This window comes from Cibotium barometz, chromosome 27, assembly GCF_041138505.1.
Source record: "Cibotium barometz isolate CiBa-2024 chromosome 27, ASM4113850v1, whole genome shotgun sequence".
NCBI classification, from domain to species: domain Eukaryota; kingdom Viridiplantae; phylum Streptophyta; class Polypodiopsida; order Cyatheales; family Cibotiaceae; genus Cibotium; species Cibotium barometz.
Genome location: NC_141072.1, coordinates 19,825,619 through 19,843,517, shown reverse-complemented (window position 1 = coordinate 19,843,517; position 17,899 = coordinate 19,825,619). Strand labels below are relative to the sequence as shown.

General features: G+C 36.4%; 1 protein-coding gene across 1 annotated transcript; it reads left to right on the top strand.

Annotated features, from left to right (window-relative positions):
- The first annotated feature begins 461 nt into the window (after positions 1–461).
- On the top strand, positions 462–3,173 carry LOC147623149 (putative aquaporin PIP2-6). Its single transcript, XM_086821206.1, has 4 exons — positions 462–1,057; positions 1,144–1,439; positions 2,456–2,596; positions 2,777–3,173. The coding sequence occupies exons 1-4, from the start codon at positions 772–774 to the stop codon at positions 2,897–2,899; spliced, it is 846 nt and encodes a 281-aa protein (XP_086677332.1). The 5' UTR covers positions 462–771; the 3' UTR covers positions 2,900–3,173.
- Positions 3,174–17,899: the final 14,726 nt, after the last annotated feature.

Sequence of the window (17,899 nt, the reverse complement as noted above, 5' to 3'; positions counted from 1 at the left end):
ACACTAAGTTGTGGCCATCTTTTTTCCCTCATGGGTAAATAAATAAATAAATAAATATATAACCCTTAAATTCACAAATAGGGAAAACTCCTCTTTTTATTTTTTCTTGAGGAATGTTGTCAAGCTACGGCCAGGGGGCGAAGTCTGAAAGCGCCCACGGGCCCGTGGCTCGCCTTTCAAGGGGGAAAATTAAAATGGCCCAGGGGGCCATGGGCCACGACTTCAGAAGGGCCAAAACAATGACAGGCTTTGGATTCCGACAAAAAGCAAAGGGACAGGCTTGCATAGCCTGGCCGCCCATCTAGTACGATAGAGGAGGGGGGCCCACACTAGAGCGGACAGCAGAGACGTTTGCTTTACGGGTTCTCTCTCGCCCCCCTTTTTTTTCCATCTGTGCTGTCCATGTCACCTCTTATCTTTTGCGTTGGGCTTTTGGTACCCCAACCTAGCTGTAGGTTCCCCTCTTGCCCATGTGATCTCTTTGTGAGCTTGCCCTTTGTAGCCGTTGCCCCACAGCCAACCCCATAGTAGAGCTAAGGTTATTAGCCCCATGAATCAATACTTTTTCCCCTATTAATCCTTTTTATTTTTCTTGCCTTGCACCACTTTTCATTATTAATTCGTTACCTTACGCATTTATCCTTAGCTTTCCCCCTTCTACATATTAGCTCCTCTTGTTGCTTTCAGAGCAGCACCTGCATCTAAGCTCTTGAAGAAGTGCGCTCTTTCTCTCTCTCTCACACACACACAAGGGCCAAAAAAGGAAAAAAAATGAGCAAAGAGGAAGCCTTAGAGGTGGAGGGTGTGCCTCCTCCAAAGGATTATAGTGACCCTCCCCCTACCCCCTTCATTGACCCCAACGAGTTTGTGTTATGGTCCTTCTACCGTGCTTGCATAGCTGAGTTTGTTGCCACCCTGCTCTTCCTCTACATCACCATAGCCACTGTCATTGGAGCTTCAGAAGCTCACAGCTGTGGAGGGGTGGGGATTCTCGGAATTGCATGGGCTTTTGGGGGCATGATCTTCATTCTTGTCTACTGCACTGCAGGAATCTCAGGTAAATAATAGTATCAGCTTTAACTGACAGTCTCTTAGCTAATTAATGGGGCGTTAACTAATTTTTATTGCCTTGATTTTATGCAGGTGGGCATATCAACCCCGCCGTGACCTTCGGCTTGTTCTTGGCGAGGAAGGTGTCTTTGCCCCGGGCGTTCTTCTACATTGTGGCGCAGTGTCTTGGGGCCATATGCGGGGTGGGGCTTGTGAAGGGGTTTCAGAGGAGCTTTTACGTGGCGTCGGGCGGCGGCGCCAATATGGTGGCGCCTAGCTACTCCAAAGGCACCGGGCTGGCCGCTGAAATCATAGGCACGTTCGTGCTGGTGTACACGGTCTTCTCCGCTACTGACCCCAAGAGAAATGCGAGGGACTCCCACGTTCCGGTACAATCCTCCTCTCCTCCCACCATTGTGCGAGTGTAAACATCACTCTTGAATAATTCTTCACTTTAGCCCTTCCTTCCTCCTCCCCATAACTAGATCTCAGTGTGGGAGTAGTAGGTTTTTGGTAGATGCCCCGTATTTGGGCAACAATCATAAAACAAGCTAGAGTTCTCTGAGGGAGAGAGAGAGAGCTTTAGTTTAACAAGCTAGAATTCTTTTCATACAGGCAGGCCGAGAGTGAGATAACGAGAGAGAGCGCTTGAGCTTTAGTTTAACAAGCTAGAATTCTCTACATACAGGCAGGCCGAGAGTGAGAGAACTATAGAGAGAGAGAGAGAGAGAGAGAGAGAGAGAGCGAGCTTGAGCTTTGTTTAACAAGCTAGAATTCTTAACATAGAGGCAGGCCGAGAGTGAAAACTAGAGAGAGAACTATAGAGAGCGCTTTAGTTTAACAAGCTAGAATTCTTTACACAGAGAGAGAGAGAGAGAGAGAGAGAGAGAGAGAGAGAGAGAGGGGCCGAGCGAGAGAGAGAGAGGCATGCGCATTCTTTACAGGCAGGCCCAGAGAGAGAGAGAGAGAGAGAGAGAGAGAGGCATGCGCATATCCCTTTCCTTTGGTATGAATAGTTCTAAAATTGGCCAAAATTTTTTAGCTTTCTCAAGTCAAATATGTATTTTTGAAGGAGAGAGACAGTGACTCAATCTATTGTTTGTTAAAAAGCTACAAAATGTGTTCCTTTTTTTTTGTTGTTGTTGTTGGGAGAACTGAAAATAAAAGAGGCTCCTATTGTTTATCATATGTATTTTTTAAGGCAATTAATACACGTGTAAAGAAAGGGTTCACTTCTAGTAGGATCTCTGGCAAGTTGCACTTAAATAATCTATAAATAATCCATAGTGTAAGCTGTAATTAATATGTAGAATATGTCACCTTTACTTTAAAAAAAAAATCCGATTTGTTGTTAAATACTTGATTATTATTATTATTTTTGGACTGCGCTGTGTTTTGAACGCAGGTGCTAGCACCACTTCCCATCGGTTTTGCGGTCTTCATGGTTCACCTTGCGACCATCCCCATTACAGGCACCGGCATAAACCCTGCTAGAAGCTTCGGAGCTGCTGTGATCTACGACCACAAAAAGAGCTGGGATGATCACGTAAGTAGTTTTAATTATGGTGCACTAATCTACTTTGATCAGGTAGTCAATGAAAATCATGCAGACTCTCTCTGTTAACCTTGGTATTATGAATTGTGATTATCAGTAACTGAACGCGGATTAGGCATTGCTCTCCTTTGTTTCTATCGCTAAGCTTGATTTGTATTTGTATTTATGCAGTGGATCTTTTGGGTTGGACCTTTGATTGGAGCAGCCCTAGCTGCAGGCTACCATCAGTACATTTTGCGCGCAGGGGCTTGGAAGGCCTTCGGCTCTTTCCGCAGCCAAGCGAGCATCATCTAGACTACTATCGTCACTTAGCTAGCAACTTAGCCCACCCACACGCTTGCATTCTTTCTTGGTGTTTTCTTTCATGTACATGCACGCACTTTTATTGTAAAGCCCCTTTTTGTGCTTGTTAGAGGATTATAAGCGTTGGTTTCTCATGCTTGATTGTTGCTTAGTAGCTCAAGAAATAGTAAGCTATTCATATTGGACATGAATCACTTGTGGACAATGCATGAGCCTAATAATGTATTGAAGTTTCTGATCAAACATTTGTCATCCATTTGTACCATTATTTATTTGAGAGGTTGAGCAATGGTAAGTTGGGTCATCTTTAGTGTCTTAAATCTATGTTTGGTGAGGTTCTCATTTATGTTGCTTTTGAGAAACATATGGGTTGTAGTATCCTCTGTAATTGGAAGAGTGCCAAGCCTACAAAAGTTGTCTCCTATCCATCTCACACTATTTGGCCAAATGCCTACAGGTGAAAGTCAACCTTAAGGATTCTTGAAAACTAGATGAAGTCCTAGAAACCTTACACTAATCCCTTTCACTAGTGGTTTTTTAATAAGTCGAATGTTTAATATCCATCCAAGCATTCCAAATAGACTTCGCAAGTTGGTTGTCCACAAATTTTAATGGGAATGGCTGAACAAGAATATAGAGTGAATAGGTAGATTTTTCCAAGTACTATAATACTCAATTTGGAACAATGTAGTGTTATTTAATAACAAGATACTCTAGTCCTCTTCCATAGTATTGAAGATTTCTAGCACAACAAAAAGTAGATGGTTGGTGTAATACGAGAGAATTTGGCATCCACCTCCACAGTGAGTTGTTCCTTGCACCTTTTAAATACTTCTTTAATTTCCCATTTCCACTTGTGAAGAGAGACATCACATCCCATATTGGAATCCCAAGATGTCTTCAAACAATGCTATCCAAGTAAGTTGTTACATGAACTAGAAGCTTTATAATATACATTAAGGAACTTGTTAAAGGATTGGATGGTTGATGAAATAAGAGAGAATTTGGCAGCTGCCTATGATAGAGAGTTGTGAGAGAGTTGTTCCTTCTTGTACCTTTTAAATATTGCTTTAATTTCCCCATTTCTGCCTTTAGTATTGTTCCTTCTTGTACCTTTTAAATATTACTTTATCTTTCCTATTTCCACCTTTAGTGGTGCGAGACATCAAATCCCATATTGGAATCCCAAGAGGTCTTAAAACAATACTATCCAAATAGGTTGTTACATGAACTAGAAGCTTTATAATATACACTTAGACACCTTTGGAAGGATTGGATAGACATTGTATCATTGTGAAACAAGGCATTCCTGTCGTCCCAAAACTTTTGGGAGGGCCATTTGTTCCTTGTTGTAGGCATTTGTTTGACTTGCATTTCCTTTTGCTTTAGTTAAGGAATTTGCTATTGTAGAAGAGGGGCTAAAGGACAACCTTATCATATGGATATGTTTAAGATGAATTTATCACACAATTGTCCATTAACTAGGACTCTAGCACAAGCATGACTCTAGCAGAAGCATGACCAAAGAGTAGTTACATTCATTCTCTATGAAGGATTTTCTCAATCCCCATTGTTCATTAACTACTAGGACTCTAGCAAAAGCATGTCCAAAGAGCAATTACATTCATTTTCTATGAAGGATTTTGTCAATCCCCATTGATTTCATAAGTCAATATTAGGTAATTTGGGAAAAATCTCACATTTTGGGAATCAATTACTCCATATAGTTTTGGACATATCTTAAACATACTAACTCCAAATTTGTCGGAGATCATAGATTTAGATTCTACTCTTCAAGATCTTTCCGATGATATATCACATGAGGGAGTTTTGACAAACTTTTGGACAAGTTCACCATGCTCCCATTTTTCAAATGGGAATGGGATTTTTCCCAAATTATCTAATATGTTGTTTCATAGATTGTAGAATGTAAGGCCATTCGAGTTTGTTATATGCCTTCTCAATCAATGTCGAAAAACTTTTTATATTCTTGGCATATTTAAACATAACTATGTTTGATGGTATCCAAAATGTAACATTCTCTAATAAAACCTTTTTGCTCCTTTTTGATCTAGAGCTTTATCTGATTAAAAAACCTCCTAGAAAGAGCTTTTGCTAAATATATATCTATAATTTTAAGTGTGGTCCACATGATAGAACATATTTATCCCCCCTTTTTGTGGACAAGTTTTATTATGCATTCAAGAAGACTTTGTTTTTTAAAATAGGTAAACCATCAATACCCAAAATTTTTCATCTTTCAAGAACAAGATAGCATTGTCTTCTCTGTAAAAGAGAGATCTAGCATAGAAGAGATGTTCTGAGAAATTGTTCTAAGGAGTTGTGCACTCTTTAGCCTAAGCTATCCATTCTCTGCATAGTTCATTTTTTGCAAAAGTTATCCATTCTTTGCACTATTCAAATTTTATAGAAGCTTGGGCTAGGGAGGAAAAGATGCTCCTAGATAAGTTAAAAAGTTTCATCTTAGAGAAGGTATGAGTATTGTTAGACTTCTTAAGAGGAGTAATATGGTATGTCTTTCTGGTCTCTATCCTAGAAAGCTATAAGCATTGTCAAGCTTCTTAAGAGGAGTGTTATCGCCCATTCGAATCTCTCATAAAAACAATTCATACGGGAAATTAAGAACATAACTCAACATGCTGTAAGAAACTTACCAATGTGCCATAATGGATGCAACCCTCTCTTCTTTCAGAGAGCTCTATGTTGTCATACTCTTTGTCTTTATCACGCCAACTCGATTATTGTCCACTGGGTAGTCACACACTCCTCTCTCTCACACCTATGATAGCTACAGAATCATAGTGATAGAGTAGAGAAGCAAGACCAAGACTCAATTGCACAATGGGCAGAATGGGCAGTCACACACTCCTCTCTCTCACACCTACGATAACTACAAAAGCATAATGATAGAGTAGAGAAGTAAGACCAAGACTCAATTTCACAATGTGAGAGTACCTTATATTATGAGAAAAAATTGACTTATATATAAGGCCATAAGTGTTCACACACACTTAAACTGTGGGCATTCAGGTGCCCAAGGCTCATAAGTGGCATATTACTTCTACAATGCTTAAATATCATAATGCATGCGTGAAGTACATTCATAGGGGATTCATTTTAGCTTTCTACCACATGCTCTTGGACTGGGAATCATCAATAAGTATTCCATCGGATCATTATGGGTGCCCATACAAGTTGTAGATTTGGACACTATTGCTTAATAGCTTTATCATACATCCTTTAATGTGTTCACCTTTGCTCTTTGTTGTAGAATATTAGTGGTGGCAATTGTATTTAATGGGTTAATATTGTATTTTGATTGTAATTTGAAGACTTTGTTGAGGGGAGAACCGAGAAGCTTACTGGTATTGTCTTGATATTGTGCTGAGTAAAGACTCAATGGTCATTGTTCCCTCAAGAGGAAGGCTAGGGAAGGCTTGTTAGTAAATGAAGATGTTAGTGTGATTGGCAGGAGTGTGCCTAAATAGGCTAGGGGCCTCTATGAGTGATTGCACTTTTCTTATCTCTTTTTAATTTTGTGTGTGTGTGTGTGTGTGTTGGTATTTTGTTTATTTTTGCTCAATTTCTTTTTTGAAAATCACAAGCATGGTTACAATGTATTATTGTTAAGGTGAGCAAGCTAAGGCTTGTTAGCAAAATAAAGAAGAAGAATTGGTTGTGGGGTCTCCCTCCCTCCTTCCCCCTCTCTCTCTCTCTCTCTCTCTCTCTATATATATATATATATATATATATACATATATATATATATATATACATATATGTATATATGTATAGATATATATATATGTATAGATATATATATACATATATATATATATACATATATATATATACATATATATATATATATACATATATATATATATATACATATATATATATATACATATATATATACACACACACACACACACACACACACACACACACACACACATATATATATATATATATATATATATATATATATATAGGAATGTAGACACAATAATCAAACATGAATGTGAATCTCAGTTTCTCATTTGATACATTGAAGCAATGTAAGATAAAAACTTCTTGGTTGATGCTTTTTGAGTTGCAGGATTGTTGTCAAATGAACTTGAGGATGTGTCTTTGCATTCTTCGTCCCATGCATTTTGTATTATTTTTAAAGCACATGTAAGTGATCTTACAAGCATATATATAATGAAGGCTTGAAGGTGAGTCATTTAGACTCTTGATATAACTGTTATTGAAGTTAAAAAAATTGGAGAGGATAATGAAATAACTTCATCAACTTGTGAGGCTGATGAATAATTCTTCACCATTGTTAAGGGTGGAATATGGGGTTCTATGGTGAAGATATTTTACTGAGGGACCCTTGTTTGGTAAGGTTTTAGGTTGTTAAATATAGTAGGAAGTAGTTGTAACAGTAAAGCCAACTTGTTGTGCTAACTTGTTTTGCTCCAAGTGATGGGTTGTACCATGGACTAAGCTCTGCCCAACCCCCATAGAGAGATGTACCTAGAAGGATGTCCATGGTAGGGCTATGGTGCTTATTATGAACTTACAGTTCTTCTACCATTGGGTGAATAACTACTTGTGTTTACTCGTAACTTACTATGAAATAGTTAGTGGAAATGGAGATGGCAAGATAATTAGCTCACCCATTGGTGTGACTGGATGATGATGTAGGAGATTGTTAGATTTGGGATAATTAGCAAGATAATTAGCTCACCCATTGGTATGACTGGATGATGATGTAGGAGATTGTTAGATTTGGGATTTGGCACCCATGAAGTTAGATTGCCATGTTGATGCACTTTTGATGCTAAATGTACCACATTGTGACATGAAAAGCTAGACTTTAGTTATTGTCAATGTGAAAAACATGAGTTTCATGGTGAATCAACTCCCTTCTTTTAGTGATATTTGCATGATTCTATGTTAGTATGTCACATTATTGGTGATTTATTAGTGTTTATATGCCAATCGTTAAGGTTAAGTATGGCATGAAAAACCAGTTAAGTTTTTCACAGACTATTACTTCTTCCCTTTTTGATTGTTGATTGATATCCTGACATCAAGTAAGTTATATAGAAGTGATTGATCTTGACATCAAGTAAGTTATATAGAAGTGGTAAATCAATATGAGGTCGATGCCAAATATCAAGCTCAAGTTTAGCATGAAAAACCAATTGAGTTTTTCACCATGTGAAAAACTAGAGATTTTATGGTGCTAGGACTTTATCCCCTTTTAATTGTTGTGATTGATCCTGACATCAAGTGAGTCATATAGAAGTGAACATTTTTTTTTCATGGTACTAAGTTTTTTAAAAGGGAAATGGTTAATTAAGATGTGGAATTATTTCCCTAGTACATTAAATTTTATACTTCACACACAATATTTTCACAACATGAAAATCTCATAAAGGTTACTTTGGGTGGAATTAAGTTGATGATGAGGCTGGGGAGAAGTAAGTATAATTTACAAATGCCCATCAACTTTATCTCCCTTTTTATGATGATTTTAACAAGCATGAGATGCCAATAGATTTCCACAGTGGGTGAAAATGCTGACCTTTTTAAGAGTTGGATCTACCTTTGTCAATTGGCCTAATGATAACTAAATTTCCTTCTTGAATTGAAGAGAAGATATTGGTGTAGATTTTCCAATTCAACCTTTGTACATTTCAAGTTTGCTTTTATCCAATCTATCAAGGTACCATAACATGTGATAGTTTTTGTGCAGAGACCTAAGTTATGTTCTTGTGGCTACTCTCCTTTATGAGAGAGTTTAGGACAAATTAGCTTCCCAATTTTCATTTTCATATGTTTAGGATAAATTAGCCAATAATAGGTCAATAAAATGTAAACTTCTTTTCTCCAAAGTTCATATTTGTGATAGTGAGGCTTACAATACTCAAAGTATATTATATTTAAGGATAATCTTATAGGAATTCTTTATTTAAAATCAACATTGTATACCACAAATTTTGTGATCACAGTCATCATGTTGCCACAACAATATATCGAAAAAATATAAAAAATGACTTTTTAAATTAATTCATCAGTCATTAATTAATGACAAACCCTTTGCAAGGATAGCATGTCCTACTCCAAACTTAAAGTTCACAAATATCTTCATTTCCATGAACTCAATATTACATCCCACGAACATTACTCAATCATTGAGTGTGTCAACTTGATGACATCCTTATGTCTATTCATATAGCTACCAATATCCTTAGTTCACAAATATCTTCGCTTCCATGAACTCAACATTACATCGATTAACATTACTCATCATTGAGTGTGTCAACTTGATGACATCCTTATGTCCATTCATATAATTACCAATATTTGTTGAGTTAGCCAAAGATAATATTGGAGATAGAAAAAACTATGTTTGCAAACCTAAGAAAAAATGACAGTTCATTAAAGATAAGGCCTTAACAATGATACTTACAAATTACCATGACTATACAAGACTAACACTCGTAAAAATACAGTTGTAGATAGACCAATTATGAAAGATAATGCCTTAACAATGACACTTATAAATTGACATAACTATAAAGGACCAATGCTCATTTTAAAAAATAGATTGAATGAAACATAATGACAAATTATGGAAACTTAATATTGATAACACATTGTAATCAAAACTCATAGTCGGCAAAGAGCTCATCTCGTGCCTTGAGGTTATAGATAGATTCAACATAAACGTATCCATATTCAAGGTTATTGATTGACATGTGAATTTGTTTATGCCATGGTGGCAAAGATGGAGAAAACACGTATCTCACATTTCCTTTCTCATTGGAACCCCTACAACTATTTATGTAACCTTCCACATTTCTATTTCTAACATCACCCACTATATAGACTCGATCCTCTTGAATGTCAATTGTTGGGTCGTCAAGAATGGAGTACCTCCTTGATCTGGGCTACATGGAACACAACAAATTTCATTCATCATGAAGAAATTTAGATCCATCATAGTGCAACAAAGCTCGGCCAAGAGGAACACATGATTGGATGAATAGCCCTTAACCAGCACCCATAATTGTCGAGTTCTTAACCATGAAGGAAACCTCATTAATGTAAAAGACCACCATTTTGAACTGGCTAATGAGATGGTTGTAAATGGTCGCCATTGCTATCGTAAAGGCAAAGTACAGAAACTTCAAATATCCTTACCGCCTGAAAACAACAAAAATTCATGATCATTAGTGTTTACACTAGGATAAACAATATAAAAGAACCCAATTAGTGTTTGCACTTGTACATAGTATGCTTGGAGTTGTGATATGAAACCCTTAGTTGTAGCTCCTATGATGAACCTTTTCTTATAACCTAGTTGTTCCGCATAGTGCATTACTTGTGCATTGCAACCATTTCATTTAGTTTTGACACTGGTGGTATTTTTTTCAATATCTTTAATTGTGCAGTACTTAGAGTCGATGGAGGAGAGTGTATTGTTCTTGAAAATGTAACACGTTGAAAGTATTCATATACAAGGTATGTCCTTGTTGGATTGGCAACTGTCCATATCTATCAAAATAAATCATTGTACGAATGTCTCCATTCATATCCAAATGGCACAAGTATCTATATAAGTCTTCCAATGTGTTGGACATCATATGCATTAATGTCAAATTTGGGTGAAAAAATGCAATTCTCTGGTGGACTTGCACATCCTTTGTATGGACTATCATCAATGAGCACTGTCCTTGTTAGTTAGCATTGTGTGCCAAACCTTTTTGAGTGGTTTGAACATGGCCTCCATACCCATCTTTTCTGGCCGAAATATCTTCTCACGATTATAGACATAACACTAGTCTTGTCCCCACATAATAAAAAATGGTAATTGTCTCCCTACATGCAATTCTAGAGTTTCCACCATATGCACCACATTTTTGTGCAAAGCTGTGGACCATATCCAACATGGAACTTTATGAATAGATTGGCTAAAAACTCTGTGCATCCTGGATGAAGTATAATCCATTGTTTCCCACAACGTAAGCTTGTATAATTATTTGACTTTGTGAAGCAACGTTCTACTAATAATCCATTCAAATCCAATATTACAAACTTTTGGCCTATCACATTCCCTGTATCCAGTCTAATGTTGTCATTATCTTCATTAACACATTTGTGATATACTTTATCTATCGAAAAAAAGATGAAAGACATGTTGTTAATCGACCAAAACTCAATCAAAAAATCACACATATAACTTCTCACAAATATTATATATATTTTTCATAAAAAAAATAAATTTAGTATTATGATCAATTGTCCACATATTGTGGATGGTTTTAAATACCAATTGCCATCTTGTATTTCCTAGTTACCTTCTCTAAAGCACTCTTGAAGGCTATAAGTTGCTTGAATGTTACAAATGCGATGAGGACAAATTGTGCAAGTTCAGCCAGCTAGTTTTAACAATCCATGGAACATCATCTCAAACTTGTTTGAGCTTCATGTCATGCTATGAACCCCATGAACTACATCAATCACCATTGTGCCAATGGTAATTGGTTCCTTGAATGTGTTGCACATGAACTCCATTCCTTTCATGTCTAGTTCAACCTGGTATACATTCCAAGGATACTTATCAAAATGCAAACTAGTTCCCTCCTTTTGGTCTATAATCCATTAAATGTACGCTTGTGCCGATGGAGGCAATGCATCTTTATGATCTCTACAAGCAAGCTTCTTTTTCAGCTATATTTGACTTGATCCAACTATCTTTTCATAGTGTTCTTGTTGGATGTTGTAGTAAGTCACACATTGATCCCATGGCATGTCAACCTTTTCACTCAACTTTTCCTTGAACTCCTTCACAAGCTCTTCCTACAACACCTTATCCTCCTTCATTTGACGTGCTCTTTTTGCCATATCGATTTGGTCTATATCATGCTTTCTCCTAACTAGAAAAATCTTGGAAGCCAATATTTCTTCTTGAATGATCTTAATATTCTCCTCATCTAAATCTTGTAAACACCTGAACATGCTAGTAGTCGATGGTCTCCCACCCTTATTGATATCATTACTATGCTCAACATGATAGGGTAGTGATCCATCTTTGTATGCATCCATAATCCTCATCCATGTCTCAAACATGTCATCTGGGCATATTATCATGTGTGTATCCTTTGTTGCAACACTATCACCAAATGCAACTTGTGTTAGCTCGATAAATTGTTGCACAACATTCTCAACATTAGGCAATGTTATGAACTAATTTATCAATGATAACTAATAATATATTGAGTTATTTCTAAAAAAACCAAATATTTAAGGTTAATAGTTACTTACATCCCATTCTGCACATTGTTCACTTCCCTTTGCAACTCCTTGGTGAGGCTTTACAGTTTATTGAATGCAATCCATTGATCCCTTACTTGCTTTAGATTATCATGATATGGAGATTATTGCATTATATTTTGAGATTCTAAGTTTTCCATTAAAGATAATTCCACAATCTCCTTTGGAGGGCAATTTTGTACTATCCTCACCACCGTTTCCATATAATACTTCTTTCTTTGATTCATGGCTTCATCAGTCACACTCTCTGTGAAAAATCTGGCTGCATAAATGGAGTGTTGACCAAAAAGTATCCAATACTTGTATTTATGAAGACGGTCTCTCCTCACTATCTCCAAAGGTTTGTCAATGGCCTCATTAAAAGGCATTAGATCAGTGTATGATGCAGGTGGTCTAGAATTCAATCCAAAGTTGAGAGCTAATTTTTTTTGACATGCTTCTTTCTCAATTTTTTTGTAGACAATTGCAGGAGCTTGTACATAATTTCTCACTGGGATGTGGAAAGTCTCTTGTAGTCCAAATGGGTAGTATTGCTGACCAACCCAGAATAACCTTCACTACTCTTTTTTGCAATCTTCTTCTTTGTTTGATCATAGTCCACCACAATAGCAGTATCACCAACTGGAACAATGGCAGAACCTTCAATTGTATTTGTTGCCAAAGTAGATGATGTTTAGTGAGAGGAGCATTTTGGAAGTCCCCAATCATAGTGAGCTATGATTTGCAGTTAGATTTAGATGATTACCCTCCTCAATTGAGGTGAGCTATGAATTGAAAATAGTGAGGAAGCGTTAGGTAGATCCCTAATAGGAGTGAGCTGCTATAAATTGGAAGAGAAGCATTAAGCAAATCCCCAATAAGGGTAGTATTAGGCAAGCTGCCAATGGGAGTGAGCTATAAATTGTAGATAGATTTGGATTGTCCAAATCTGTATTGAATGATTAGCCAAGTTTGTAGTCAAGAAATCTCTTTAATGGGGGTGAGGTCTAGTCAAGGAGCGTAAACAAGTCTCCAATAGGAGTAAGCTATGAATTATAAATAGATTTGGAAAAGTGTCTAAATCTATATTGTATGGTTGGCAAATCTATTGAGAAGAGCATTAGGTAAGTCCTTAATAAGAGTGAGATATGAATTGTTATAGATTTGGAGAATTGTCTAAATCTATATTGAATGGTTGTTGGTAAAATCTAGGAAAAGGATCATTATGTGAGTCCCCAATGGAGTGAGCTATATAGATTTGTACAACTGTCTAAATCTATACTGAATGGTTCTAGTAAGAGGAGCATTAGGCAAATCCCCAATAGGAGTGGTGTATGTATGTATATAAATTTGTCCAAATTTATATCAATGAATGGTTGGCTAAATCCAAAAAGAAGAGAATTAGAGAAACCCCCATTAAAGGGGCTAGCCTTAGGCAAGGTGCCCACCAATAGAGTTGAGGTCTAGTGAGAGGAGAACTATAGAGGTCCCCACCAATAGGGTTGAGGTTTGGATTGTAGGTAGATTAAGATAATTATCAAAATCTATATTTAATGGTTCTCCAAATCCTTATTTAATTAGTGCAAAAATCTATATTTAATGGTTCTCCAAATCCTTATTTAATTAGTGCAAAATGTGGTGAGAAGAGCATTAGGTAAGTCCCTAATAGGAGTGAACTATGACTTAAATATAGATTTGGGAAACTATCCAAATCTACATTCAACGGTTGGCCAAATCTAGTGAGAGGAGCATAAGTCATGTCTATGGCTAAGGTTAGCATTAGGCCAATCCCCATTAGGAGTGAGCTATGAACTATAGATAGATTAGGACAATTGTCCAAATCTGTGTATTGAATGGTTAGTCAAATCTTCTGAGAAGAGCATTAGCTACTAATATGAGTGAGCTATGAATTTTAAATAGATTTAGACAACTGTCCAAATATTTACTGAATGGTTCTAGTAAGAGGAGAATTAGGCAAATCTCCAATAGGAGGGGTGTCTGTATGTATATAGGTTTGTCCAAATATATATCAAGGAATGGTTGTGGTAAATCCAATAAGAAGAGCATTAGACAAATCCGTATTAAGAGTTGGCCTTAGTCAAGGTTTCCAATAGGGTTGAGGTCTAGTGAGAGGAGAATTATAGAAGTCCCCAACAATAGCAATAAGATACTAATTGTAGTTACATTTAGACAAATTATCCAAATGTGTATTGAATGGTTAGCTAAACACAGTAATATGAGCATTAAACAGTAGTAAGGGTTAGCCTTAGTCAAAGTCTCCAATAGGGGTGAGTTCTAGTGTGGGAGGAACATTATGGAAGTCCCCAATAGAATTGAGCTATGGATTAGAGTTAGATTTGGACAATTGTCCAAATCTATATTGAATGGTTGGCTAAACCTAGTGATATGAGCATTAGAAAAATCCCCAATAAGGGTTATCCTTGGGCAAGTCTCCAATAGGGGTGAATTCTAGTGGGAGGAGCATTATGGAAGTCCCCAATAGAATTGAGCTAAAAATTATAGTTAGATTTGGACAATTGTCCAAATCTATATTGAAGAGTTGGCCAAATCTAGTGAGATGAGAATTAGGCAAGTCCCCAATTGGGGTTACCATTAGGCAATTCCCCAAAAGAGCAAGGTCACATGTGATGGTCATTATGCATTTCTATTTGATGTAGATTTAAAAAGTTGGCCAAATGTATGTTGGTGGGATTTAGACAAATTGAATGAATGTCCATATCTTTGTCCAACTCCCATGTCAAGCTAGAACTTTTGTCCAAGGGTTTGGTTAAGTGGATACCAAGGATCAGGCTAAGTGGGTGAGAAAGGTTATAGTCTAGGTTCCATGGATATGTAAGGGATTTGAACAAATTTAATAGTTGTCCATATCTTTTTCCAATTACCATGTCAAGCCATTATGGTATCCAAGGATTTAGTTAAGTGGATGCCCAAGGATTTGGTCAAGTGGGTGACCAAGGTAATAGTCCACTATCTAAATCTTCAAGTTATGTGTGAATGGCTCTAGATTGAAAGATGCGGTTTTCATTTTTATGGAGGAGTTTACTTCTAGTTTAACTCTAGAGCCAAAGATATCTATTTGAAGAGAAAAAGAGCTAAAAGCGAATCCATTCAAAGAGCAAAAGAGCCAAAGCGAATCCACATGCAGGTATGCAATGCATCTTTCTTATTTACAGGACTTATTAAAAGAAAGAAAGCATGCTAACATAAGCCTAATCTTAGATTAAATGACTTGCCAATAGATTTTAAATTAGTGATAGTTTAATGAAATGCATTAATAAATAGTGATAGATTAAATGCATTAATCTCATAGGTTAGTCAAATTAGTGATTGTGAATGAAAAGTTAGTATAATTAGTTAGTGATGAATCAGTTTAATATAAAGATTAATTAATTAGTATAATTACTGATAATATGAACTGTAAATATAGATTAGTTAATCAAGATTCATTGATGATGTGCAGCTTCCCTATTGTATCTGCGTGGGGGAGAGAGAGAGAGAGAGTCATGGCCAAAGCTTTGAGAGAGAGACAGAGAAGATAAACTCTCCCTCCTTCTACCAAATCTCTGCACACAACAAGCTATTTTTCAGATTGTGTTTGGTGGAGAAAGAGGGAGGGAAAGATTGATTCTGGTTTAGGGTATCAACATTACCATCATGCAATTTGTTTTTGCAAGGCTTTGCTAGGGTGAGACGATTTTATAGGGAGAGAAAGAGAGAGAGAGAGAGAGAGAGAGAGAAACAGTTGAGACGATTTGATATGGGAACTTGAGAGAGAGAGAGAAGATGATTTACATGTGCCTGTCTTACTCTGCACCCTTGCTTCTCCCTGTGTTTTCTTCTTCGTGCGTTTTGCTTCTCCACGCTATAAAGGTAAAGAGCAAAACGTTTTTATTTTTTATTTTTGGGCTAAATCTTGTGATAGAGTGACTTTTAATGTTAAATCATCAAAGTTCCGTCACACGTTTTCTTTCTTTTTGGGCCGCATCCCCCCCCACACATAACCATAAGCATAATTATAATAACCATCTACATTTCAAATTTTATTATATTATATATTATTTTAGATTTCATTTTAATGATTTTTCAATGCTGTCATGCCATGAAAATTGTTACACGGGTCATACCGTTGGGGGCATGTGGTGGCCCCCACACCCCACCCCACAGGGGGGTCTAGCAGCCCCCTTGACCCCCCCACCCTGGGGGGCCTAGTGGCCCCCTGGACCCCCCACCAGTAGTGCCCCCGCAGACCCCCCACCAGCGGGGCCTAGCACCCCCACAGACCCACGGACCCCCCCACCAGGGAGGCCTAGCGGCCCCCCACACCCCCCAGCCTCGATAATTCCTGGTACTTGGTAAGTTTGGTGCCCCCAAAGATAAATCGATTACCAAAAATAAGGACAAAAGTTTGGAAAATCATCCCTTTTTTGGGCCCATAACGTCTTGTTCGGGCACATATGTTGGGGATGTTCAAGAGGTTGATGGATAGCCCTCACATATATATACATACGTACATATATATATGTATATATGCATATATATAGGTGTGTGTGTATGTATGTGTGCGTATGTATATATATATATATGTGTGTGTGTATGTATGTGTGCATACACACACACACACACACACACACACACATACATACATACATTCATATATATATATATATATATATATATATATATATAACATATACACACATATATAGATATAAAATAGTATATATACACATATAGATATAAAATCACATAAACACACACACACACACACACACACACACACACATGTATAAACACATACACTCACATATAGATATATAATATTTTGTTTGTATACATGTATGTATGTATGTATGTGTATATATACATACATACATACATACATACATACATACATACATACATACATACATATATATATATATATATATATATATATATATATATATATAAACATATATTTCACATATAGATATATAATATTTTATTTGTATGTATGTAGGTATGTGTATACATACATACATACATACCTACATACATACATATATACATACATACATACATACATACATACATATATATATATACATATATATATATATGTGTATGTATGTATGTATGTATGTATGTATATATATGTATGTATGTATGTATGTATGTATACATATATACATACATATATATATATATATATAAACATATATTTCACATATAGATATATAATATTTTATTTGTATGTATGTAGGTATGTGTATACATACATACATACATACATACATACATATATATATATATGAACACATACACTCACATAAAGATATATAATATTTTATTATGTATGCATGTATGTTTACACACACACACACACACACACACATACACACATACACACATACACACATACACATAAATATACATATATATATATATATAGTTATCTACATTTGCATATATATGTAGATATAACTAAAGGTATAATGAGGACAATTGGCCAAAACTAGGGCCTTGTTAGAGTTTCATGTTAGGGACTGATTTGGAAACTGACTTGTTAGATTTCTATGTTAGAGGTTGATTTGGACACTAGGCCAAAACTAGGGCCTTGTTGTTAGAAATCTATGTTAGAGGTAGACTTAGACA

What these genes read in the sequence shown, in the direction of transcription:
- LOC147623149 (XM_086821206.1), top strand. Translation starts at nt 772, where the DNA reads ATGAGCAAAGAGGAAGCCTTAGAGGTGGAGGGTGTGCCTCCTCCAAAG. An exon ending in CGAGGGACTCCCACGTTCCG is followed by an intron (nt 1,440 to 2,455) that starts GTACAATCCTCC and finishes TTTTGAACGCAG; the next exon opens with GTGCTAGCACCACTTCCCAT. An exon ending in AAAAGAGCTGGGATGATCAC is followed by an intron (nt 2,597 to 2,776) that starts GTAAGTAGTTTT and finishes GTATTTATGCAG; the next exon opens with TGGATCTTTTGGGTTGGACC.